General features: G+C 42.3%; 1 protein-coding gene across 1 annotated transcript; it reads right to left on the bottom strand.

Annotated features, from left to right (window-relative positions):
• Positions 1-17,146: 17,146 nt before the first annotated feature.
• Positions 17,147-24,658, bottom strand: PAQR9 (progestin and adipoQ receptor family member 9). Its single transcript, XM_059479394.1, has one exon. The coding sequence runs from the start codon at positions 24,656-24,658 to the stop codon at positions 23,438-23,440; it is 1,221 nt and encodes a 406-aa protein (XP_059335377.1). The 3' UTR covers positions 17,147-23,437.
• Between the last annotated feature and the right edge of the window lie 242 nt (positions 24,659-24,900).

Here is a 24,900-nt window from a genome sequence, read left to right as displayed (position 1 = left end):
GCTTATGCTCCAGCTTTCAGGCTTCTCACCACATCTTCTTTTCTCTGTGGAGAGTCACCTAGACAAAATACCTTGGCATTTTGTACCACGGCAAAAGACCTTGCAGTGCTCTCTTGGTGTTTCTGTATATGTCCTGTTCAGCTGAGACTGTGAAATTAATTTAAATTTACATAGATACTATCAATAAATGTGGAGGGTTAGAATGTAAGAGAATAGTGCAGAAGGCAGTCTCACACCTGAGGAGTTGCAGCTGTACCAATCACCAAAGATTGGGGACAGGCCTGCCCTTAATAGGCCACAGGTGTGTTCAATAACAAGACGAGTGCTACAAAAGAGTGGGTGAGATGGAGTTTGTTGGCTGTGCTGTGGAGAGAGATGCAGTTTGATGGCTGTGAGGAGCTGTCCATGAGAAATCACCAAGAAGGTATGGGACTTTTGCAGTAAGATGACAACAAATAAACACACTTTATTTCATTTGAATCGTAGAATGGCTTGAGCTAGCAGGGACCTTTAAAGGCTATCTAATCCAATGATAAGCCCTGCAATAAGCAGGAACTAGATCAGGTTGTTCAGAGCCCCATCCAATCTGACCTCAAATGTTTCCAGGGATGGGGCATCCTCCATTTCTCTTGGTGTTGGCACCCTCATAATAAAAAATTTCTTTCCTCGTATCTCATATGAGTTTACACTCTTTTAGTTTAAAACCATTGCTCCTTGTCCTATTGCTACAGACCCTATTAAAAAGTAGCCCCCCTCATTGTTTGAAAGGCTGCAGTAAGGCTTCTCCTGAGCCTTCTCCAGGCTAAACAACCCCAGCTCTTTCAGTGCACTCTGAAGTGCCAAGATCTTGATATTTTCGCTTCCAAAAGAACTTTGGTATTTCCTGTAATTGCAAGTTGTCCCTTTTCATAATAGCATTGGAAAACATGCAATAGAGATGATTTATCCCTATTTTCTGGATAATCCAAGCACCTAAAATGACTCTTGCAAACTGATATGCCCAGCCAGCTCCTAGGATTCCCAAATTTGCTTAGATCTGTAAGACAAAGAGTTATCCATATGGCACCTTTAACTGAATCTGCTACTTCATAGAAATAAAAATCCACACAAGAATTGTCACTGGAAAACTTGCAGAGCCTCCAGGCCAAAAATTTCACTCTTCTCTCTTTTCTTCTGTCAAGCTTTGCTCTTGGCTCATTTATCAAATGACAATATAGTTTCTGGCTTAATATAAAAACTGACTGTGATGAGCCATAGACCTCCCTTCCCCTGGTTCTTCTGACTCTGAGATACCAAATGTAATATTGACAGTATTACCACACCCTAAGAATTTAGGAAATTCTTAGGAACTAAGCTTGCATTCTTACCTTTTATTTTTTTTGTCTCTTTGCTCGTTTTACCTCAAGTATTGTCATATTTAATACTGTTCAAAACTTCATATTTCATTTTAGCATTTAACAGAGAGCAGACATGATGCATTAATCATAAAAGCAGTAGAGTTTTTCAATGTGGCTTTTCTAAATTACCTTCTGGTGTTTCCATTTGTCAGTTTGGGTAATTCTAATATCAGTTTCTACTTGCCTCTTTTCTTTATAGGAATACAAACTGATATTCAATAACATTATTTTTTTAAAATGTTTTACCTTCTATTGTTCAAAGTCAGTTGCTTATTTGCCAGCATAAGAAAATATTAAGGAGAATGGTGCTGATTCATCATTACTTGATAAATTACATCATTAATTTATCATTACATTTATCAAGTAATGTTGATAAATGTTTTTCATCATAATATAAAAATTGTAAATTAGATAACTACTGCTAAATTGCAAACATTCATCTAACCAAAGAGATCCAATAAATATCAAACAGGAGCAGATATTCCTTCATAGTACAAGATTGTTTCAACACTTCTAGTGAAGCATCCCAGGGTCTATTGTCCAAGAACAGGCACTTACAGTAACCACACAGCATTCACACAGCAGGTGTAGAAATGGCTAAAGTACCAATCAGAGGAATGGATTCTAAAAAAACCCGGGTTTAAGCAAGTGCTATGTCCCTAGCAGTGCATTTTAAACATAATAGTCCAAGACAAATATTCAACATGTAAAAGGAACAGGAGCATAAAGTGTGGAGTAGAGGGCCCTAAAATAAAGAAAGGCAGAGCCCCTGAAGTGCCAGCAGGTACCTGTGAATCAGGCAGCCCCATGGCCAAATCTTCCAGCAGCAGACAGAGAAAGAGAGGAGAGGAGCAAGACACCTCAGTCTCTGCAGGTCAGCTTCTGAGCTCCAGCACAGGGCAGGGCATCAGCAAGGGTCACAGGGTGCTATTCTTATCTAGATAGCTGTAAAAGCTAAGACAGATCAGCTAGCTAGTCTTGATGTAATCTAAATCAGCAAATCTTCAAGTGGATAATATTATGAAACATAATTACAAAATCGATTCCCTTAGCTTTGGTGGATGTGAGAGATAAACCTGAGATCATTAATTTTGTTGTTCTTGTGAAAGAAATAGGACAGCAGCTAGAAAATTGTCACAAAATGGAAAAATTAGCCTTTCTATTTCTTGGTACAAAGTAGAATTACTTTAATGAGGGATATATATGTATATAAATCATCCTTGGAGCCATTGTTCTTCTTTAATGACAAGAGTCACTTATGTCTGTATACGAATAAATTTCTGGAGATTTAGATCAGAGTCTGGTGTATAGATTGAGACATGAAAAGAGCTGATATTTTGAACAATCTACTATACAATAGCGTCATTTCCCTTCCAAAAGCACCACCTCCACTAGACACTGTTCAACTCAGCTCTGACCTGAATGAAGAGACAGTGCAGTTACATGACACAGCTGATGGTAACAAACTGGTCATGGCCACAGCCACCTTCCCTTCGAGCTGGCTACAAGTGACACTGGAGGCACAGGGTAAAGGCACATGGGAGTGCCCTCAGGAGTGTGTGCAGTGAGAGGCTCTCAGGTGCTCTTTGTGCAGAAGTAGGGAAAGAAAGGTTGCAAAAGATGTCAAGGGTGCGCCAGAGAAGTCTCTTTTGGGATGAGAGTGGGCTTTCAGCAAGAATGCTGTCAAAACCAAAACTGTAACCTCAAGCAAAGAAGGAAACTATTTTTTGTGTGTGTGCTTTCATTCTCTGGAGTTCAAGAAAGAAAGACTTTTACATCATCTATAAGTAGGTCTGTATTAAGGCATCTAGCTTCTAGTTCCCTCTCCCCATGTTTGTTCTTTCCTGTCTTCTGTATGCTGTAGTTGCAGGATAGAGATGTTTCTGAAGAGAATCAGATGTGTTGTGGTGTCATACTCTATTGCACAGGTGATACCTGGGTTTCATGGTGCAATTTCACATGTAATTAGTTTGCTGTTACTGGCAACACAGATTTGAAATCAGAACTAAGCCCTCTGAGAAACTCTTTCCTGCCAATGCTTTACTTTTCCTGAATTTCCCCCTACGTTATTTATAGGGCTGAACAAAAAAAGGAGAACAGTTGGATCTAATTTATTTACTGCAAATACTCTTAGGAAGAAAAGTGTTGTTCAGCCAACTAAAATCCTGATTTCCTACTTTTATGGATAAGAAAACTCACTATCTGGTTCCAAATTACCATAAATGGGACAATGAGAAAAAAGCACTCTACAAAATATGCAAATGATATGACAGCCTGTGCAACAAGAGATGGGAGAATACAATCAAATTTCCATCAGCTGTAATAATTCTTGCACTTGTTTTCTTGGCTTGAAAAGGAGTCCCTAACTTCAATGAGCAGCTCAACAGCTACATCTGAATGATAAACTGGGTGAGCCTACATCTGAAGGACTTCCTTCCTCAAAGATGAAAATTCAGAACAGAGAGAATACCCTTTCTTTAACAAGCAGATTAGGCCAAGGCAAAAAGAGCTGAAGTAATTGTGAGGGAATATCTTGAAAAAGTCATTCTGTGCCAGGTGCAGCATCATATTGATGGTGCAGAAAGGCTTCCTGGGTTCCTCCTGCTGTTCATGCTGTGCTCTCAGTTGTCCTTATTCAGCACAGAGTCCCTGGCAAGAAAGTGGGTGTTGCATCACTGATGTTTCTGTGCAACAATAAATTGTACCAGGGCTGGGCAGTTCTGGCTGCAGGAATTACAGACAGTCCCCATGGCCTACTTCCCATCAGAGTACAGGGGTCATGGAATGCAAAACTGGGGCCAAATTATTTCACTCGTGGCTGGAACTCAGCTATTTGCCATGTGCATTACAATAGTGAGTTTACTTTTTCTAAGTGCTGAATTACTGCCCTGGGAGATGCACACACTTCCAGACCAGAATTCAGAGTTTAGCCTCATATTATGTTTTTAAACACATCTGTGATCTATTATGTTGCTGGGTAATGATTTTCACAGAATCCTTGTTTTTTAATATGCAAAGAAATGTCACTATCAATATCAGTCTCAGCATGGTATTGCTGAGTACTCAGAACACATCTGAGTACTAGATAAATGCTTCTTGCTATGGAAAAAATATTACAGGTCATTAAAATGTTAAAGAATTAAGGGGGAAAGTTATAAAAAATGGAGGGAACAGACATGGAAATTTTAGGAGCTGGGATCAGAGACTTCTAGATAGTAGTAATTTTAGTTACATAATGTATCAGAAAAGTAAGCTAAACACTGGAAAAGAATTGTGGAAACGGCATTATATGCCTAAATTAGATATATACTTGGTATAAAAATGCCAGAAACTTGTATTCAGTTCTGACTCCACAGCAGTCATTTAGTCCATTAGGAATCATAAGTGCAGTGCCAGAATCAAGCAGCAATTTATCCTTTCTTTATTCCAGGAGTTGCTTGTTTTAATTCTTTCAAGAGCCTCAGACTGTTTTTGCTTTAACAGTCTCTGAGGAAATTTCTTGTATCCACCAAACAAAATAAAGGCCAGACTGAGTAAGTAACATTGTAATTTAATTTCAATGTTCCTAAACTATACTTGACTTCAGTTTGCACATGGACACTTGAGCACAGGCAACTGTTCTGAAAGAGTCTTTATGTTTAAATCCTTCTGCCCACTTACTGAAAGGGTACTTTGAGGTGAGAAAAGCCTTTCCAGAATCTAAGCCTGGTCTTTGTACTTATTCTCGAGATACCAGCAAAATTTCATTTTAATCCCAGCAAAAAAGGAATGAATACTGCCTGCCTCTACCATATAACATTTTCTTGTGGATGGGGGAGCATCTTTGAATAGGAAATCAGAGAATTTGCAAGGATTGGTGAGTATTTATTTAAATTTCTGTTGTTACCTGTTCTGCAGTTGCAGACCTGCACTGCTGTAACTCTTCCACTTCAAAGCAATTATGCCTGGCTTCATCAGCATGAGAGGCTGATGCAGCTCTTGTGCTGTTTTATGTAATCCATCCTTCTTTAAGAGGTGTAGTGCATGCCTGAGGTATGCTGAGCCAGCATTCCTTCATCTTTCCAGATGTACTGCAGTGCACTGATAATAATTATTCTGTGCAGTGTCAAATAGCAAGGAATTCCTGCTGTAAATAGGAGCAGATGTAGATATGTGATGTGAGGTATATAGATTCTTGAAAGGGCATGAGAAGAACTCATTCATATGGAGCCTATGTGCAACCAACAGGCCATGATTGTTATTCTGTCTATCCAGTACATCTTTGGATTCAGCTTTGCAGCTAAGTTTTCAAAGCTCTGGGCTCCTAGGAATTTAAACCCTGCTAACACTTCTCTCTGCCTTGACACGACTCTAAATGTTTGCTGGCCTGTCTCTTGGTTATCACCCATCTCATGGTTACAGGTTTTACCCAGGGAAAAGTGTGACTCTGTGGAGTCCTTAATCACTTTCTGTCCTTACTGACACCAGAGTCTCCTCTTAAGTACCCTTATTCAATTATCTCCTTTTAATGTAAGCCCAGTACATCTAATTCAACTAAGTAGTTTCTGAATTCAGTGTACCATCTCTGATCTGCCCTGGATTATTTTCTGATTTTATATCTGTTTTACATTTTCTGTAATGTAGAATAAGACTCCAGCATCCATTTCCAGTCAAAGTCTAATGCAAGACTTAGACCCAAAAGGGTTTCCACTGTAAGAAAGTGATCAGAGCTGTGATCCAAACACAACAGGGCTTTTGATTTTACTGCATCCTCGTCTTCAGAGATTATTGTGACAATTTTGACTCTATTTCCAAATTCTTTTGGCAGCTACTTTGTATCTGCCAGATCTGCCATTTGATTTTGGATAGTTTAGCAGTCTGTTCCACTCCTAATCCCAGTTTATCTGTTTTGGTTTAGTTTGGTATTTGAACTACCCTTAAAATAAGTCTATTTGTTAAACTGAAAGTTTTTCAGTTAAGGAAATTGAAGTTTTCCTGGCTGTGGGTTCTCAAGGTACCCTGCCTTTCACAGAGACCCTTCACTCTATGACAACAAAAAAATTCATAAAATTCCCAGTTTTTAAAGCAGAAATTGATCTATCTGACCTTTGATTAGACTAAGATAAAAGGCATAGAATTTGTGGAGCTCATACTGGTAAACAAGATGTTATTAGAAGACTTTCTAACTTAGGATGAGCTAATAATTGACTGAATACTTGGACAAGAAAAAAAATCCCAGTACACAGGAGCTGAATATGATTTTTCATATTTGTAAATGAACTGAAGTTTCCAAATTCAATTTCATTTGGTGCAAACTATTCCATTTAATGCTAAAGAAGGATTTTTAATGGAAGTGGTTGTCAAAACAGTGACACGAATTGATGTTTAACTCCCACAGAGAAAGTTAGGATTGCATTAGTGCTCCTGAAGAAGTCAGTGCATGCCTTACAAAATCTTACTCCTCCCTGTGTTTGAGAGGAATTCTCCTCTGCTCTGCAAATTCAGGTTTCTGCCTCACAGCAGTGACCTGACCATCAGCCCCTTTCACTGGAACAGTCCCACTTTGTAAAAAATACTTAAATATTCATGGAGCCAGCTGGTGAGAGAAAAACAATGCTCTAGTCTGATGGTTCAGTAACCCTCCTGGGGAGGGTGGAGGTGTTAGTCCCAGTCCCAGTGAATGTGTAATTATTTATACAAAGTAGAACAGTGTCAACAGGAGAAATGACAAGTCCCATCTCCCAAAAAGTTTCCTTGCAGGAATGGAGAAGTCTAAAGGAACAATAATGCATTTGCCAGAAATCTGCCAGGTATAGTTAACAACACTTGAACAAACTCTAAAAATAATTTACAGATTATTCCTGAAATAGCTAAGCTTTTGGATGAATAGATGTTCTTCCACATCTCTGAGACAGACCTTGTTCCTCATATTAAGTGAACAGGCTTTTCATCCTCCAAAGCAAAACAGCTCTTAAAAATAGAAATCATTCAGAACATATTTTAAGAACTTAGCATCTCATAACATCATACCTTCATTCTTGTTCCTATTGACATCAATGGAAGGAAAACCAGTATTTATATGTCCCACAAGCAGATCTGTCTCTTGGAGAATGCTGCTCTATAGTGGTTTGTGTCTGGCAGGAATAAAGAACTCTTGAGACCTGCCTGCCAGTTGGATAGCCAGGGCTGTATGGAGCCCCAGCAGTAATGTTTGTGCAGAGTCCTGCTGAAAGCATCATGTGAGGTACGGCTCTTTAGCACAAATGAGTTTTCATTGAGCCAGCTAGAGGACAGACAATGTTTCAGGCAACAAATTCTTGTTCAGGGCTAAGGCAAGGAGCAAGCTTTAAGTTATGTGCAGGCTGAGGAAAACTGCTCTCACTTTATCTCAGTTTGTGAATTAGTGTGTCACAATTTTCTAATATCTTACAGTTTTATGAATTTCTGTTAGAGAACTCAAGCCTAGATAGTTCTAGTGCATATGCCTGACCTACAGACACCCAGCTTGACAAAAATGGCATCAGGAATTAGAAATTCACTCCCTCTGGCTTTAAAAAATGAGTAAAAAAATCCTAAGATGTTTAAGCTTTAGTCATCAAAACCAGAGCTGCCTGAAAATTGTTTTTGAAGCTCAGCTGTAAACAGTGTTGTAATAATTCATATTACGGTAAGAATAAAGTCATATCCCTTTTGTTAGTCATATGTTTTGCCAATAAAATTACTTTCATGAAACAGAAAAGAATTCGTAGTGTTAAAGGCCTTTCAGAGGAATGTATAATTAAAGAACAGTAGTTTCTGACATCTGGAAAGAAGTTCTGGACTGCAGAGGGATAAATGACCTGTAACCTTTAAAACATATTTTCAGATGAAAGATTTTTCAAAGAAAATTTTGAATGTTAGCTGCTGCAAAGGCAGAGAAGACTGTCTTGAAACTCAGAGATGGATAGTACACAGCTGATTTCTGCATCTACACATCTTATGTAAAAGCTATAAAGAACAGGCAGCTGTCGGCAAGAGGTAAGAATCCACCAAGTGATATTGTGATGAATACTCAAAGGTTAAGGAGTTGAATATTACATAGGCTCTGGCAGATGAAAAGAGAATGACCAAGCAGCAAGTACTGTATCAAATCTAGTGTATGTAGCTGATGCTTGTAAACTACAGCATTGTGTCCATCCGTGTGTGGACAAAACTAAGTGCAGCCATTGCAATGTGTACAGAAACACTGTGAGCAAGTGCCATGGGTGTGTGCATTTTTGGAGGAAGCAGCATTTCTCTGTTCCACTCACTGCTCTGCTGTGTTCACCACAGCAGCAGCCACAAAGCCCAGCCCAGGAACAGACTTTGGGTTAATGGGATGAGTGTCCCTGGCCTTGGGAAATGAGTGCAGTGAGCCACTGCCTAGCTGAGGCTGAGGTGTCCTGCAGTCTGTCCCTGGCCATGTGCTCACAGGAAACAAGCTGTTGTCCTGGCCCAGGATGTGCAGGCAGTGCAGAGGTAAAGCTCTCTGCAGGTTTAGTTTGTAGCTGCCTGTCCTTGGGTGTCTGATCTGAGTTTTCAGTCATGACTTCATAACTCTGTCCAGCCCTGCTCCTGCCTGTGGGCTGTGCTGTGGCACGCTGAGTGTAACCTGTCTCCCTGCCTCAGCTGACTCTGGTGGTGGCCAAGGGTGTGAGGCTGGGATGGTGGCAGGGCACAGCAGGGAGCACGGGCCTGGGGTCCCTGGGGAGCTGTGGCTGTGCAGCTGCAGGATATGGGTCCGTGAAGGTTTTGCATTGTAGCTCCGAGACCCCTGAAGCCTGGCACCTCTGCATCATTTTTATCCTTCCTGTTAAGCATGTGGCTGTCACATGAATTCTCTGGAGGCTTAAGGTAACTTTTAAATGAGCATTGGTGAGAACACTGCAGTGTAACCCCTGCTGGACCAGAGAATTACTGCCCCCAGTCGTCAAAGCTGAGCAACAGCTTACAACTATGTTATTTTATTTTGTTGACAGCTAGTTCCAAAGCAACTGATACTTTTGCAACTTGGTCTCTTCATGGAACTAATTAAGGGAATGTGAGAATTTTCAAGAAAATTCTTTCAGTTAAGGGATAATGTGGAAAGTTTTGTTTCCCCCATTACATTTCTATTTCTTCTATTATGTTCCCATCATAAAATAAAAATCTTTGAATATACAATTATAAGTGAGGTCTGAAATTAAAGATCTAGCATCTGTATACCCTGGAGATGGTTGTACTTCCCACCTGTAAAGAGCCATATTAAACCCCCAGAGTTCTTTTGTAATGTGTGTAAGAGGAATTGTAAACATATCACTGAAACTCCCCCTGCTAAAACCTTCTGAAGAGTGTTGTAGATGAGAAAACTCCCTGTCATGTGAAGCCTTTCTATTTTTACCATGTCACTAGGAAGAGTCACTGTTTACTGCATTAGCTATAACCTAAGGAGATATGTCCTGTGGCAAATCCAGGACTGGAATTGCTGGACAGGTTGTGGTGATTCTATTATTAGAAACCTGTTACATTTGACATTGAGCATAAAAGATGGGGCTTGTACTGCAGAACATTTCTTATACTCCTGAGAGCAAATCCCTGCAGTTATTACCAGAGAAGATGCTGAAGCCTCTGAGTTCTCATTGATTGGATTTGCAAGTCGATCAGTCATGTTGAGATAGGTAAAATCTGTTGACAAAGAAATGACTGATATCCTAAGAATAAAATCTAATGATAAAATCAGTAAATCTTGGTATTGCCAGAGCAAATTCCTCAGAGACCAGAATTTTACTCTCAAAGGGTATTTTGTATCTAGACAGGTTGTGTGTTGACTTAGTTTATATAAGGTGTCTGAAACATCCAGAAAAGCTTTACCTATACCTGGGCTGTGTGAGGAAATAAATGCATTTGGTTTTCAATGGCATGTCAGAATAAAATGTGTTATTACTGGATTTAACTGAATGTACAAGCATGATTGCATGTTGCCACATTTCAACTATATTTCAAGTGGGATGTAGAGTTATTTACTCTTTAGTGCTAATACAACCAACAGTAGAAGACAGAAAGAGAAGACTACTGAAAGGCCACAGGCAGTAAGGAAGTCACTTGTAGGTCTTGCCTGTGTGGCAGCAGCTCATGGAGCTACAGAAGCCTCAGGCAGGGCAGCAGTGTGGCACTGACACAGGGAGCTCCACCTTGCTCCACCTTGGCTCTTCTTAGAGAGTTTCCACCCACATTCAAGGTAGTTGTCAGTGTTCTGCTTGCATAGAAGGAGTCAGATCTGAAGAAATTCAGCTTCAGGTCTGAAATTTGTAAAGGGAAACAGATGAGATAGTGAAGTTGGGTCAGAGAGTGGGAAGAAATAAATAAAAGGAAGAAAGTAGTAAAGACAGTTGGAAACACTTTGATGAGATTCTGCATCCATCCAATAAGGCTACTGACTTTGACAGCTTGTGCCAACACAAGAAGTAGGGATCCCTGAGCAGCTTGCACAGGAAGTCATAATACAGTAAAAACATTTTCCATATGCTGGTGTTAAATAAGAAATGAGTGGATCAAACTTGCTTATATCCCAACTTTGACAAGGGCTGTGGAGATCATCTAACAGCCTCAGATAGCAGCTCTGGATAGTGGCTGTGCCCAGGAAAGACTTATTTGAAAGATGACCAGTGGACAGGAAAGCACAGCTGTCTGGAAGGTGCTGTATGATCTTTGGCATAGGTTGGGAATGAAGTGTCACTGGCCAAAATGAATGGGAGTTCCCCAGGAGAGCTTGAAGGTCATGGCAGGTGGGGAGCTGGTGTCTGTGTCTGTCACTGAGACTGAGTGTCAGCTCTGCCCTACAAACGGCACAGCCAGTCTAACAGCTCCTGCAGTAAACTACCACACAGGGACTGAATCATGGCACTGCTGCAATACTCCAGTTAACACTGCAATGTTACAGCCAAGAAGGGGACTGCAGCATTTTGGAAAGTACAATTGAATGCCTAAGGTGTTGAAAACTGTAGCGTGAAATATATGTGCATTGTTTGACATCAGTTGGGAATATGGTAGGCAGGTTCAATGAACATGGGTGAGTCTGATACCTGGGTAGCAGAGTAAAACAGTTGTTCCTATCCAGTAGGCAACATGCTGGCTGTGGCAGGGTGGTCATAGCATTGTGCCAGCCAGGTGAGTGCCTCATGGCTACCTTGGGCTTTACCAGGGCTCATCCACCTCACTGGGTCTGGGCCAGGAAGGAGCCATTGCTGAACTGATGACTTTCAACTGCTCACCTTTGAAAGGTACAGTCCTGCACAGGAAGATACTTTCAGATTATCTTTTTTATTGCTTGCCTGTTTTGTTTCTTTGCTTGCTTGTCACGCTGGTTTTAAACTACTATAGAAGTCTAATAGGTATGTTAATCTGCATTTGCTGTGGTATGCATGTGACAAAGGAAAATAGATCAAATGAACTTATTTTAGTCACTATGTTTAAATAAATAGCCAACATGGCAAGCTGCATACTCTCACTCCGACTGACTTATGTTCAGTTTAAATTCCAGGAATGTCTAAGAGAGTGGCGTCATCCCCTTCAAAACAGTTTTGGTTTTTTTCCCTATTGGATTGTATGAGCAAGCAGCTGCCTCTGAGGCATTATTTTTGCCAGCCGGCCAGGTCTCTGTGCCAGCTTCTCCCTGAGTGTTCCATGGATGGGATCCCTCCCAGACCAGCCCCGGGGACAGTAGCGGTGTCCAGGCGAGATGCCGCAAAGGGCAGCGCTTCACCAGCTGTGCAGGAGCGAGCGGGGGTTCCTGTGCTCCCTCCCGTGCGCTGCAGATGAGAAACGCGGCCCCAGCTCCCCTGGCGAGAGCGGGGCCGTGCCGGAGCCCTCGGGCCGTGCCCGCCCCGGCCGCGCTGCTGCGGCTCCTCCTGGCGGCCCCGGCTCCCGGAGCTCCGCGGCGGCTGCATCCCCGCGCTCTGCTGCCTCCGTCCCTGGGCCTGTGCTGGGGCAGATTAAAACAATCTGAATTACCCCTTACTTTTTCAAAATATGTGAATAATTTGTTTTGCCTTGTTCATTTCAAACTGAAATTGAGGATTTGATCCAACTCAGACCTCAGAGCACAGAAGATCCTGAAATTCGCTGGAATAATCTTTCTAAAACATTTAAAGCATTAGAAAGCAGGCATTCTTTACCTGTGCAGGACACACAGAGGATATATTTTTTAAATTCTGTATCTGTTGTGAGGCTTTACAACAAGGTATTTATCCATCATAATCATACATATTCATTAAAATGTGGTTTTTATTTAATACATAAACATTACTTTCCTAGAACTAATTTGTATGTATCCACTTCTCACTGGAAGTCCTTTTTTGGTCCTGGAGAGTCATAAAAGGGGACTTTAGTGGTTGCATTCACTGAATGCTTTGATATTAAAGGTGAATTTTCCTTGAACTTTTCCTTTGGGCATGTGCTGTTGCTTCTTTGTTAAATGACTTGCAAAAAACCACTCTCGTCCTTTTTATCTGTTTGTCCACTGGTTCCAACTACCTTTATCCTCCTGCGGTCATATTTTTACATCCATTTATCTTTTTTTTTTGTCATTTAGTCTTTAAGCTCTATCCAGCAACTTCAGGGAAACTAAAAATTTCTATTCTCTGTATCATTTATCATTGATGGCTAACTTTGAAAATGAAAGTTTGTTTTCTTAAAACTGAGTAACACCAAATCTTGTCTAGGAAACTCCTGCTGGTTGACCTCAGTGTCCTCCATGGGTCTGCTGGGCACAGACTAATGTTGCAAAACTTGCTTCTGAGCAGCAGGCCTGGATCTCTTTATTCTGAGGTTCACTTGGCCCAGCAGGCAGGCAGGGCTGTCACTGCCAGCTTCTCAGGCTGCTCTGACTCGTGTGTGGGAGCTGCCCTGGTGGGATCCTGTGGCTCTGTGCCACGGATGGGCTGGTGCAGCACAGGGATGTGCTGTGCCACCCTGCATTCCTGCTGCCTCCTCTGTGCCAGTACTGCACACACGGATGTGATTGGGGAATAGGAGGGGAAAAGAGCTTTTCACAAGTCAGAATTATTCTCCAGCCTGCTTGAGCCTTCCGGGCAAAATGCCAAGGGAAGAGAACTGAGTCTGGTGCTTGTTTGTGAATTGAGCTCAGGAATCACTTGTGAAAGGAACTGCACTGCTGCTGACCTATTATAGTGCACATGGGAAGCTGTCACCTTAGAGACTTCATTTACCAGCCTGTTTGCTGCAGATTGTTTCTTCATGAGCTAGTGGGGGACTGAAATGGCTTTTGGAACAAAGAGTGTTGAGTAATAAGTTGGAAGTCACCCATGTCTAGGACATACCTGGCAGTGTTGCCCTGACACTGAAATTAGAAATTATGACAGTTCCAGAGCCTGAAAATCATAATTATTTATTAGCTCTATGTGCATATTTGGCTAATAAATAACATTCCTTGGGGTTATTTAAAAGCAGCAATGAAGTGTGTTGGAAACTGCTAGGTGAGCATCTAGTACTTTCCACAGAGGACTTGCACTTCAAGCTACCACTGCTGTAAAGGGGAGAGGGCCAGATCAGATTCACTGAGGGTCTTCAGTAGCTCTGCTTGGAGTCACTGTGACTTTCAGAAGAGAAAGCAGTGATTACTTCACTTGGTAATATTTGTAAGTCCACCAGTTCATTTGCTTTGTGCAAACCCATGTAAGAATCTGCCAGCAAAGTCAAAATCAATACAACTTTTAAACTCTGTCATGTATGTAGAGCACCACCAAGGTTTTCATGTATGTAATTCAGCCTTATATCTGAATACAAAAATATACTCATCACAGATTAACTGTAATTGAGGTATCTACTATTTGCCTTTCATTATATCAATTCACTGTATTCTTTGGAATTATGGTCATGCCAGTAGAAGCAGATCTGAAGATACACTGTATATTCCCTCTGAGGTGATAGGTCTGCTAAGCTAGCTGGGACTTGAAATAATATTCATTTAACCTGAATATTGCATTTTGAGCAGGTTTCCCACTCTTGTGTATGTTCTCAATCTTTATCAGTTCTCCGTGTTTTACTGAACGCAATTAAGTAAATTTTTTTTTTTTATTGTCCAAAGAACGTCTGAACTTTAGAATAGAAGAGATGGCATGCTTCTGTTAGGGCAGAATAAGTTATGGCTTGAAGGAACTTGCTCTATTGCTAGGAACAAAGGTGTTCTTCACAGAATATTTGCCTTCTCTTTTTAAGTTTTGAGTCCATATTCTACAAACATAAATATTCTTTTTAACTATATTGGCTATTGAATATATTTTTCAGTGCTCAGTGGTTCTGGTTACTTACTGTTCCAAACTGTTTCTCTTCAAGCTATGATTTTCTACATACTAGAAACAGTGTTTTGATGTTGTAATTGGCACAAACTCTGCAGCTTTATTTAATGACTAAGTTGGTGCATTTCTGGCTATATATATACTTTGCTCTTTGTTTTGTATTAAAATTTTTCAGATGATGCCCTGAGAGTGTTTTAAAGTGCTATGCTAAGGAGGGAAAGTGAGTTGGGAGTGTAGGACACTGCCTTAGGGCTGGATGGCAGGATCTGCTGTGCCAGACTCTTGCTGGCAACATTTCCCTGGCACGGTCTGCTCATTAGGGCTCTGCTTCTATAGCACACTGAAACACAAGGAAAAGTTCACCCCACCAATGAACAAAGATAAATATGCAGTCCTATTAAAGTTAAGCATGTGCTTATGAGCTTCACTAAATTTTGGATAATGAGAGATGATGTCTGTGAGTACAAAGGTATCAGAGAAGCTGCCCCAGGGACCTGTTTACCTTTTGCTCATTACTTGTATTATTTCTGAGGGCTGCAGATTCTGCTGCTTGTTATCCACTCACTGACATTTCCTAGTTGTCCTTCCAAGTGCTGCTAAAAAGAAAAGCTGAGATTTTGGAACACTAGTGAGTGCCAGTGATTGAATTCCATAGCCCGAGGACTGTGGATGTGGAGAGACCAGCATATAAAGAGGGGGGAAAAAACCCAAGGATTTTTTTCTTGTACATGTGGCATTGCCCAGTTTCTCAAGACAGCAGAGGAGAGTGAGAGAGAACAGACGTTTTCTAGCAAACAGAGTATAATATTGAAAAGTATACTTAACACCAAAATTTAAAGAAAACTATATTTTCATGTTTCATCAGTCAGAAGGGACAGGAAAGGATTAGACCTTGGAGGCAGGAGAGACTCAAATTAGAAAACTCTATAAAATGGCTTACTCTCCAAAAAAACTGTGTGACATGGTCTCTCATTTTGCTTCTGTACAGCATGCATCATGTACCCCAAGGCAGTGCTCCCTGGCAAGAGAAGTATTTCCAGCTCCCCAGAACAGAAGTGTACTGCCACTCTTGATAAGAGATCTGCCTTGTAGTGGTAGAGGGTTTCTGATGCAGAAAGTGCATCTGTAGTGTCTGCCCCAAAGGCTCTTGTCACTGCAGCCAAGACTGAGCTTTAGCAGTAATACTGATTTAATACTCTATGTTTTTACCAGCTTTTAATTTTTAATGTGTTTCATCTCCACTCGCAGATCCTGCTAGCCTTACGTGATCCTATGATGAGAGAATAAAATCTGAATGTAATTGTTGTGTGTCAGATGTTTCTTTGTTCCTCCTCAAATACAGTCCTGAGTTTTAGGGTCATTTGTCAGAGAAGTGATGTCATGGTAACAAAATATAGATTGCCTTCAGATTTCCAGTAGATTATCAGAGTAACTATGGATCCACCACAGCTGAAGGCTGAGGCACTGACCTCAATAAATTACCTGTCCTAGCAGCTTTTTGTTGCTTACCATTCTGCTCACTGTTTTGCCATCTTCACTGGCTTCATCAGTTTTGTGAGGTTTTCCCCCAGCCTGTTCATGTCCAGCAGTCAGATCCAGAGTTTACTGATAACATTATGAAAACCCTTAAGTGTTAACAGGAGGATGCAGTCTTGTGAAGTATTTGTTTATTTGCAGGATGTAGTCTCTTGAAGTATCTACTTCTAAGAGGGTAATGGAGGTTTTTGCTGGAATCATCAAATCCTTTAAGTCATTGCCACATTTCAAATAGGATGTACAAAGTCTGTGAATAAGAATCTCAAGAATTTTAGAATTTTGGAAGGAATTCTGCACACCTTAACTAGAAGATCCTACAGTTTTCCATTGTGTTCCTATAAGGGGGAACCTGCAATTATGCTGGGATACATCCTGTCCTGCTGAATTTTGACAGAAAAGGCTTAAGGCAAACACTTTATGTAATTGCAGTTCACCGAGTGCTTTTTAGTGCCTGACTTGGACTGAAAACAGTATTTTGCCATCCTACTCTGCCAAATAGGAAACTTTACTTGATGCCAGAGACCTCTTCATTTTGCAGTCAATATTTTGCTGATTCTATACACTGCTATTGCTACCAATTTCATGATTTTTCAGGGAGCACTGAACACTAATCTTCTAATACATATTAATGTATTAGACCTTAATGTAACAGGGATGTCTATAATTAGTTAGCAGAAAACTGAAATGGCAAAGCATGCTATTTTATTGCTTTGAAATATTAAAGAAACAAAATGGCAATGATACTTTTGCTAGTATAGTTTTTTCAGAAATACCAACACCCCTATGCCCCTATGTAAGAACTGAAGGTTCCTGTACTCATGCTAACATCACCTGTGTTTGAAGAGAACTGCATTCAACACATTTCTGATCCTACAGGTGTCACAGTAAATTATACAAAGAAATGAGAAAAGCCTTTATAAATGCATTTCTGCAAAAATGAATTCAGAATCAACTTTATTTATAGATCACACCCTTTTTTTTTTTGCTAAAAATGCATAGTCATTACATATACAGTAGTCAGCATCCAAAAGTGTACAAAGAGTAAATTTTCAAACCCTCCCAACAGAACCACACGAAAGTCACACTTTGTTCATTGCATGCACAGCCCCTTAAACATGATACCTCCTACTAAAGCGTGCTTGAACCTCTAGCAGACAGAATTGACTTGCTATACACTGTTTCTCTGTACTAATAACCCCCAGCTACAGCCACAAATCCTAAGGCATTCCCATGAAGTAGCAAAGCCCTACTTCAGAATCCTCCATGTTCTGAGTACGGCCCAGGAAGCAAATGCCCTGAAAGCAGAAGTCTGCTGGTGGTGTTCCCTTCCAGGCAACTTCAAGCAAAAGCCTGCTTCCTTTGTCTTGGTCAATAATTTATTACTGAATTCAGTGGAATGAAGCAGCATCTGTCTAAGCAAGATGTGAAAATTATTTAACTTAATTCCACACCCAGCTCCAAGACACTAAGTGTCTTGAATGGAGGTCAGTGTCTTTCAGTGCATGTGACACTACCATCTTACATCTCATCTGAGAGAGTAAAGTCTCAGCTGTAACTTGAGTGTTGGTGATACAGCCCTGACTCAGAGGTGTCTAACAGAAGCTAGGAACATACTTGGATATTGGGAGAATTTCTAAAGGTACAGGCCTTGACTAACAAATCACTCAAACCCTTTGATGTAGTCTTTTTTTTTTTTTTCCCTCAGCTACTGCTGCCAGTTAGAAAAGCTCTAAAAAACATGGTCCTCTTGTCAGTGGTGCTTTTTGTATCAGCCCTTCCAGCTGATGGGCAGAGTGGGATAGTAGAATAATTATTCAGGGCTTCTTGACGGAGTACATATATGTGGTCAAAAGATCTCAGTTCAGATTTCACTCAACCATAAGATTAACTCCACGTAGTTGGTTTTGCAGAACAGGAGGGAAAAAGAGAACGTTGTTTGATCAATATAATTTTATATTCTCAAATTATTTTTTTTTCTTAAAAGCTTCATTTACTTCAGGTCTTTTTACTCTGGTAAGAAGTTTGACGTAGTTCAAAATTCCCAATGGCAACTGAGACATAATCATAATCTTACAGACACTGATGGGAAATCCTGCTCCATTGTTTCATAGTAACTGGAATACAATCCATGGCTAAATGAACAAGGAGGCCTCGTGGGTGTTACAATGCTCCTCAGTACAAGTTACCAGTGAGAATTTCTGAAGAAAAGCATATGTAAGTCATTTATGTTTTCTCTTTACTCCTGACCCTAGAGCATTTAGTCAGCCTGTTTAATACTGCCTGGGTCTTGATTGCCCCCCACTTGAGCCAGTGGAAATTTCTGGAGCCATCAGCTCCAAAAAGACACAGGATGTGAACATCCTAGGAGTATGGCAATGACAAGGGTTTGTCCCAAGAGTTCACAATCTGGAAACGTTCACGCTCCTCTCCCTGTGAGATGACGGAAAATATAACATTCTCTCTGCTGGAAGATTTCTTCTTAGCACCTGGGAGGGTGTTTGCATTTTTAAGTGCTTTACAAACATTTGCTAGTCTTCAGAGCAACCCTGCGAGGTAGGTAAGGTATATTCTCCCCATCTTACAGATGTGGAAACTGAGACACAAAGGGTCAAATTCAACCCTGGTACAATTCCAGTGTTTCACATGAATTAAAATTCATTCAAAATGAACACAGTTTAAACAACCTGCCCTAGATAACAGAACAGATAGTGGCAAAGCAAGGATAAGAACCCAGGAGTGCCTGACTCCTCAGCTTGTTACTGGCCACTTGGTCATTTTTAAGCTCATAGGCAATGAAGAAACAGTTTAATCTGGGCAATCACTACAGGTATGACTTGCTTCTGTAAGGCATGTGGATGGTAATCAACTGAGTTTAGTGCAATAATGCTCCATGAATGTGCTGCCTCAGAGTTTACTTAAACATGAAGTAAAACTTTCATACTGTCATTTCCTGCAGGTGCACTGTTGACAAAAACCTGACACAGTAGCTGGATTCAGCAAATAAATAATAAGCATAACACTTGGACAACTAAGCAGAATTACCATTTTAGCAAAAAAAATGAACATACTTCTACTGTTAACTGCTACATTTCTACAAGTGCAGCATGCAGATGAAACCTTTCCCTTTGTTTCCAAATATAGATTCCAGTCTTGCTAATGAGGCTGCTCAGAGCTTCACAGATTCCCTGGATAGTGACATTCAAATACACACACTGCAGAAAAAATACTGTATCACCACAGAAAACAGGGTAGTGATTACAGATGAGGTTCATCAATCTTACAGGAAGATGAGCTGGAAGCTCACAGGCTACTCAGAAGTGCCCAGAAGCCAGGCTTACTGAATATATGCCAGTGTAGATTGCAGTTCTAGGCACATGCTGAATGCAAGGGAGGGTGTCTATGCCACCAATACTCTGGGAAGTGGCCCCAGCAACAGTCACTTCACATCAGCACAGGTGTGTCAGTCTGAAAGTCAGTGCTGGCCAAACACAGAAAGACACCCAGGCATTTACAGGCTACCTCCCTGTGCTCCAGTCCCCACCTTGCGCTCCCATCCCTGTACAGAATCTACTCCAAAAGGACTGAAAAGCCTTTTTGGTTTTAAACATGAGCTGTGGAATCCACAGTGTAGACCTTATGGCAGGTTATAAAAACATTATGACACGTACTTCTGCAAGCAAGTTAGTTTTCTAGGATTTCCTTACGCATCTAGTCTGCAGGTGAGACCTCTGAACATGCTTACACATGTTCTTCAGTCATGTGCTTTCACACCAGAAAGTTATCCTGCACCCTTACAAGTCACACAAATGCTGACTCACTTCTATATGAGCAAATTCAAGCACTATAATTATAGATGTCTTGTTCCAATTTGAATCTTTTTATCTCAGATTAGTTTTGTCCATTGGACACAGCAAATGGAACTATTATCTGCATGCATGTCCTTCACTGAATAGACACAGACACTCAGGTAACATTTCCCTAGATATTCTTCACACTTACTGTACCTTTTTAATTTGTAGTCACATTTTTTTTTAACAAAAACCAGACAAACAAAAATCCATTAATTAGAACTCTTAAATTGTAATCACATCTCCCTGTAGCCATTCACTCAGGATTCAGCAGCCTGCTTACAGTGGCTCAGCCAGCAGTGCTTGCAACCAGCTTTTACAATAATTCCATGAGGTGCTCAGGCCCATACACGTGCCTAAACAATCTGCCAACAGAAACTTCTGAATGAAGCAATATTCTTAATATCAGAGCCAGGTACCAATCTTTAGTGTGACTGAGGCTCACAGGCAACTCTTGTAACAGCAGTTAAGAGTCCAGTAAAATTGCAGCTGGTTGCAATCCAAACTTTATACTGTTATCTGTTGTTGAGATATATATAGATGACCCTGGGTGGCCTAACTCCAAATATCAAATGTATTTTTACAAGTTAGCAACAGCCATTTTTGACATTGCCTCTTGAGATGTCCTCTACATTGTGACTGACAAGCACAAATATAATTCATTATACAGTATGCTTTGAAAGCCTGGTCTTTTACATTTGGCTTTTACTGTTTGTTTCTGAGCTGCCTTCTAATGCTGAGGTTTGCTATCTCTAAGATTTATTTCTTAGTTTTTAATTGCTGGTTGGATGTGCTAGTGGCATCTCCCAGGCAAACCCTTTCTACATAATTAGTTTGGATGAGTCATTGGGCTCTAACTACTATGCCTCTATTATTTTAACTTGAATACAGCCCATCTCAAAGATTTTTGGCCTCTTTTTGCAGTTGTGGAAATTCATAGCTTGACATGGCTGAAGGTCTTGATCCACTGGCTTTGGATTGTGAGTTTTCAGGATTTTCACAATATTAAAGCACATTTCAAGGAATAACTGTTGTGAACCAGCCTCCTCTCCCAGTGGTGCAGATCATTTTCTGCTTTGTTGGCAGCAATGAAGAAAATAAAGAAAGCAATGCTACATTTATGACAAAACTTAGTGAAAATAGGTAAAATTTTAAATACTTCGTGTAGTTTCCATTTTCTTTTCATGCAGGTTGGTAAATTAAAACTGAACACAGCCACTCACACAGGCTATGCAGTTTTTTATGCCCCAACAGCAATAACTCAAGAGGCCACACTTTGGGAACTGCTACTCCAGATAATTCTAGTCAATCTCCTTAAAATACATCTGACCCTTCCAGAAATGACATACTAGCAGAATTGTGGCTGGCAAAGAGTATTTGTTAGGCCATTTTCATCGTTCGCTAAGAATCTAAAATATTCAAACCATTATACTTTAAATGGGTTGAGATAAAAGCTAAATTGAATGAGTGTAATTTTCTTTTAGCTTATGCACTTCAATTGAGAAATTTTCATAAAGCTGTTACATTGATAGAGGGCATATCAGTTATTGGGTCTGTGATTACTCTGACCCATGTTTAAGGATGTGACTTTATAATCCCTGGCTACAGTCCTTCCTATATTCCCATTTTAAACAAAGGGGACTTTGTCTTACAGAAGATGAGAACTGGACTCAAAACATTGTCTTGGGATTCAGATGCCATGTCCATGAAAATGGGAAAGACCCAAGCAGAAATACACTTCTACAATAGGAGCTGGGTAAAACAGCTATTATGCTATTATGCAGTCTGACACAAGGGTTTGCTAAGGAAGTACCACCCTTCTTTAGACAATGGGTTACACAAGCAGTTTCTCACCTGAACTTCGCTTGGTAAGCCCCTTGTGTAACATTATTGCACTTGTTCTGTCACACAAACGCAAAATGCATCTGCTTAAAATCTGCACAAAAATGTTTCTAGAGTAAATTCAATCTATACTTAGCTCTTTGTCCTGTGACAAGGATAATACATGGGTTGCTCTGAAAAGATACTGCTTTGGAAAACACCTCCTAATTCTTGTTTTTGAACTCCCCCAAAGCTTCTGAAAGATGACTTCAACACATCCAGCTGCAGCCACAACTAATCAAAATAGGAAAAAGTGGGGAATGACAAAAAAGTGCCAGTATCCTGTACTTGTAGAGCCAGATTTTAGGTGCTGAACTCGGATTCAGCAGTATCGTATTCTGCAACTAATTTTAGGATGGTAAATATGACAGTGCTCTAATTAAAGAGCAGCAGAAACTAGTTCCATGTAGTTTTTTTAAAAGATCCAGAATGAGATCTTATGCATCAGTTACTCTCTTTACATCCACAGAACTCCCACCGAGCTTGGCAGGGATTTATAGAAAGTCTGGCATCTGACTTTGACTCTAGAGGACTGGTTTGGGGGTGATTTACCCAGGAAGATAAAGGGGCCCCTTAGCAACTCCCTCAGCACAACAGATGTTCCTGACACGCTGAGGGAAGAGCCATTCCATTATGCAGGGTCCTTGTTCTTCCTCTGCCCCCGTTCCAAACCAGTTTGACCCCTTTCTGGTTCGGTTATTTTACATATCCTTCTATTTTATTTTAGTATCCGAGTGGCTACACCAACCACTTACTGTCTGTCTAATTAAGGTCTCTCCATTAACTGGTAATTCTGTAATAATTCACAGCTGTTTTTCCTCTCGCTCTTAAATCTATTGTTCCCTGGCTGAAAAGGCTGCAAGACCTTAGAAACTATGGATAGCTATTGATTTCTTTGCATTTAAAATCCAGTATGTGGCTGAAAAGGCCTGTTACAATATCAGAGAGGAAGATAAATGTCAGTGCATAATCTGCTAGGAAATTTCACATAGGAGTTGATTAAAAGTCTATGAGAAATCATTGCACAAATGTCTTCAGGTGTATACATATATATACACATATATGTAGCTAATAAATATATAGCTAGATATATAAATATATATGTATATACAGAGCTAGTTTAGACCTAATTGTTATGAAATTAGTAAGTGGCATTCACCATTCATGCATTCTTCCTAGTAGCAGAGCTAAATTATTTCAGCTTATACTCTAAGCAGCAACATACCAGTAAGCATTTGCTTGCTTCCCCTGGTAACCTAGTAGCTTAAAGAGCACGAGCAGTTCTGCCATGGTCATTTTCTCCAGCAAACCTCCAAGAAAGGGACCTGGCTCTTCCACAGGTGTGTTTCCCCAGGTGTCACAGCTTCTTCAGGACATGGTGGCTCTGGACTGAGGGTCACCAGTCTGAAGGTCATCGGCCCAAGGACCTCCAGGCCAAGGGTCACTGGCATGGTGGTCGCTGTCCAGAGGGTCACCGGGCTGGTCAGTCCTGCTTGCAGATGTCTGCAACGTTGAGGAACCTCCTGACGACAACAGCAAGGCAGACGGTCAGGAGCAGCATATAGCCCACGGTGCCTAGGTAGGTGGGGGCGGCTAGGGGTGCCTTGAGAAACTCAGCCAGCCCGTCCTCCACGTAGTGTACCTGGTCGTAGATGCTGAGGAAGGTGAAGATGTGGAAAAGCTGATGGCTATGCCCCACGATGTCGAAGAGCCCCGGCTGAATCCGCTCGGGGATTTTGCTGACGTTGAAGAAGGCGGCCACCAGCAGCCAGAAGTAGCGGCGGTAGAAGTAGACGAAGAGCGTGGGGTTGCGTGCGCGGAGGTCGAAGAAGAGGCTCTCGAGCATGATGGGGCAGGCCATGCTGAGCGGCATGGCGAACACGAAGGTGCGCACGGCGAAGGGGTATGCGCAGCACGCGGCGCGGCTGCGGCAGCAGGCGGCCGTGCAGCCCACGGCCAGCGCCAGCGCCACGGGCAGCACCAGCACGCGGTAGGCCGCGATGGGCAGGCTGCAGTCCAGCTGCCAGCCCAGCCGCTGCTGCACGTAGCGGCTCATGGCGCCGGCGTCCAGCAGGCTCAGCCCCGGCAGCAGGTAGTAGGAGTAGGCCACGGTGCTGGCGAAGCCGTAGTAGCTGATGGAGGCGTAGTCCAGGTAGAAGAAGGTGGCGCGGAGGCGCGGGGAGAGGCAGCTGAAGAGGTGGGCCGTGCAGCTCATGGCGAAGGTGAGCAGCACCCCCGAGGCGTAGCACCAGAGGGGCAGCAGGGCCGGGTGGTGGAAGGGCACGTCTCCGGCGCCCCGCAGCAGAAGCAGCCGCCCGAAGCGAGTGAGGAAGAGCAGCAGTGGGATGAAGTGGGTCCAGAAGTTGAGGGTCTCGTTGGTGGGCTGCAGCACCGAGGCCAGGCACTCCTGTGCCGAGCAGTGCAGTCGCCGGTAGCCCGAGAGGATGAAGCACTCCACGAAGTCCTCGGGCACCTCATCCCACCGTAGCAGGGTGGCAGGGCGAGGCGGCGGTGGCGGCGGCGCCGCCTCCTTCTTGTCCCCATCGCCCGCCGGCATGCTGCCGCTGCCCCGGCCGGCCCCGGGCCCGCCGCCTCGCCGCCGACCGGGCGAGGCAGAGCCGCTGCGCCCGCAGCCGCCGGCGAAGGATCCGCGGTAGCTCTGCGCCTCTCCGCCCCCGCCGCCGCCCCCGGCAGCATCACTCATTGCAGCAGGGGCAGTGGCAGCACCGCCGCGGCTCCTCCCGCCCCGCCGCCCGGCATCGCGGTAACTGGAGACCGGCGGCGCATCCAGCGCTCCCGAGGAGCGGGAAGAGACGCCCCCGCCGCCCCGGGTAGGGTTTCCCGGGGTGGGAGGTGCTGGACACCCGAGCCGCCGTTAATGATTGATGCGGCCGCAGCGGGGGGGCGGGTCCGTGAGAGCCCCCGCAGCGAGGCGTGTGGCCGGAG

The sequence above is a fragment of the Ammospiza nelsoni genome, chromosome 10 (genome assembly GCF_027579445.1).
Source record: "Ammospiza nelsoni isolate bAmmNel1 chromosome 10, bAmmNel1.pri, whole genome shotgun sequence".
Taxonomy (NCBI): Eukaryota; Metazoa; Chordata; class Aves; order Passeriformes; family Passerellidae; genus Ammospiza; species Ammospiza nelsoni.
The sequence above is the reverse complement of the archived record's forward strand: the minus strand, read 5'-3'. Positions and strand labels throughout refer to the sequence as shown.

What these genes read in the sequence shown, in the direction of transcription:
- PAQR9 (XM_059479394.1), bottom strand. Translation starts at nt 24,658, where the DNA reads ATGAGTGATGCTGCCGGGGGCGGCGGCGGGGGCGGAGAGGCGCAGAGC.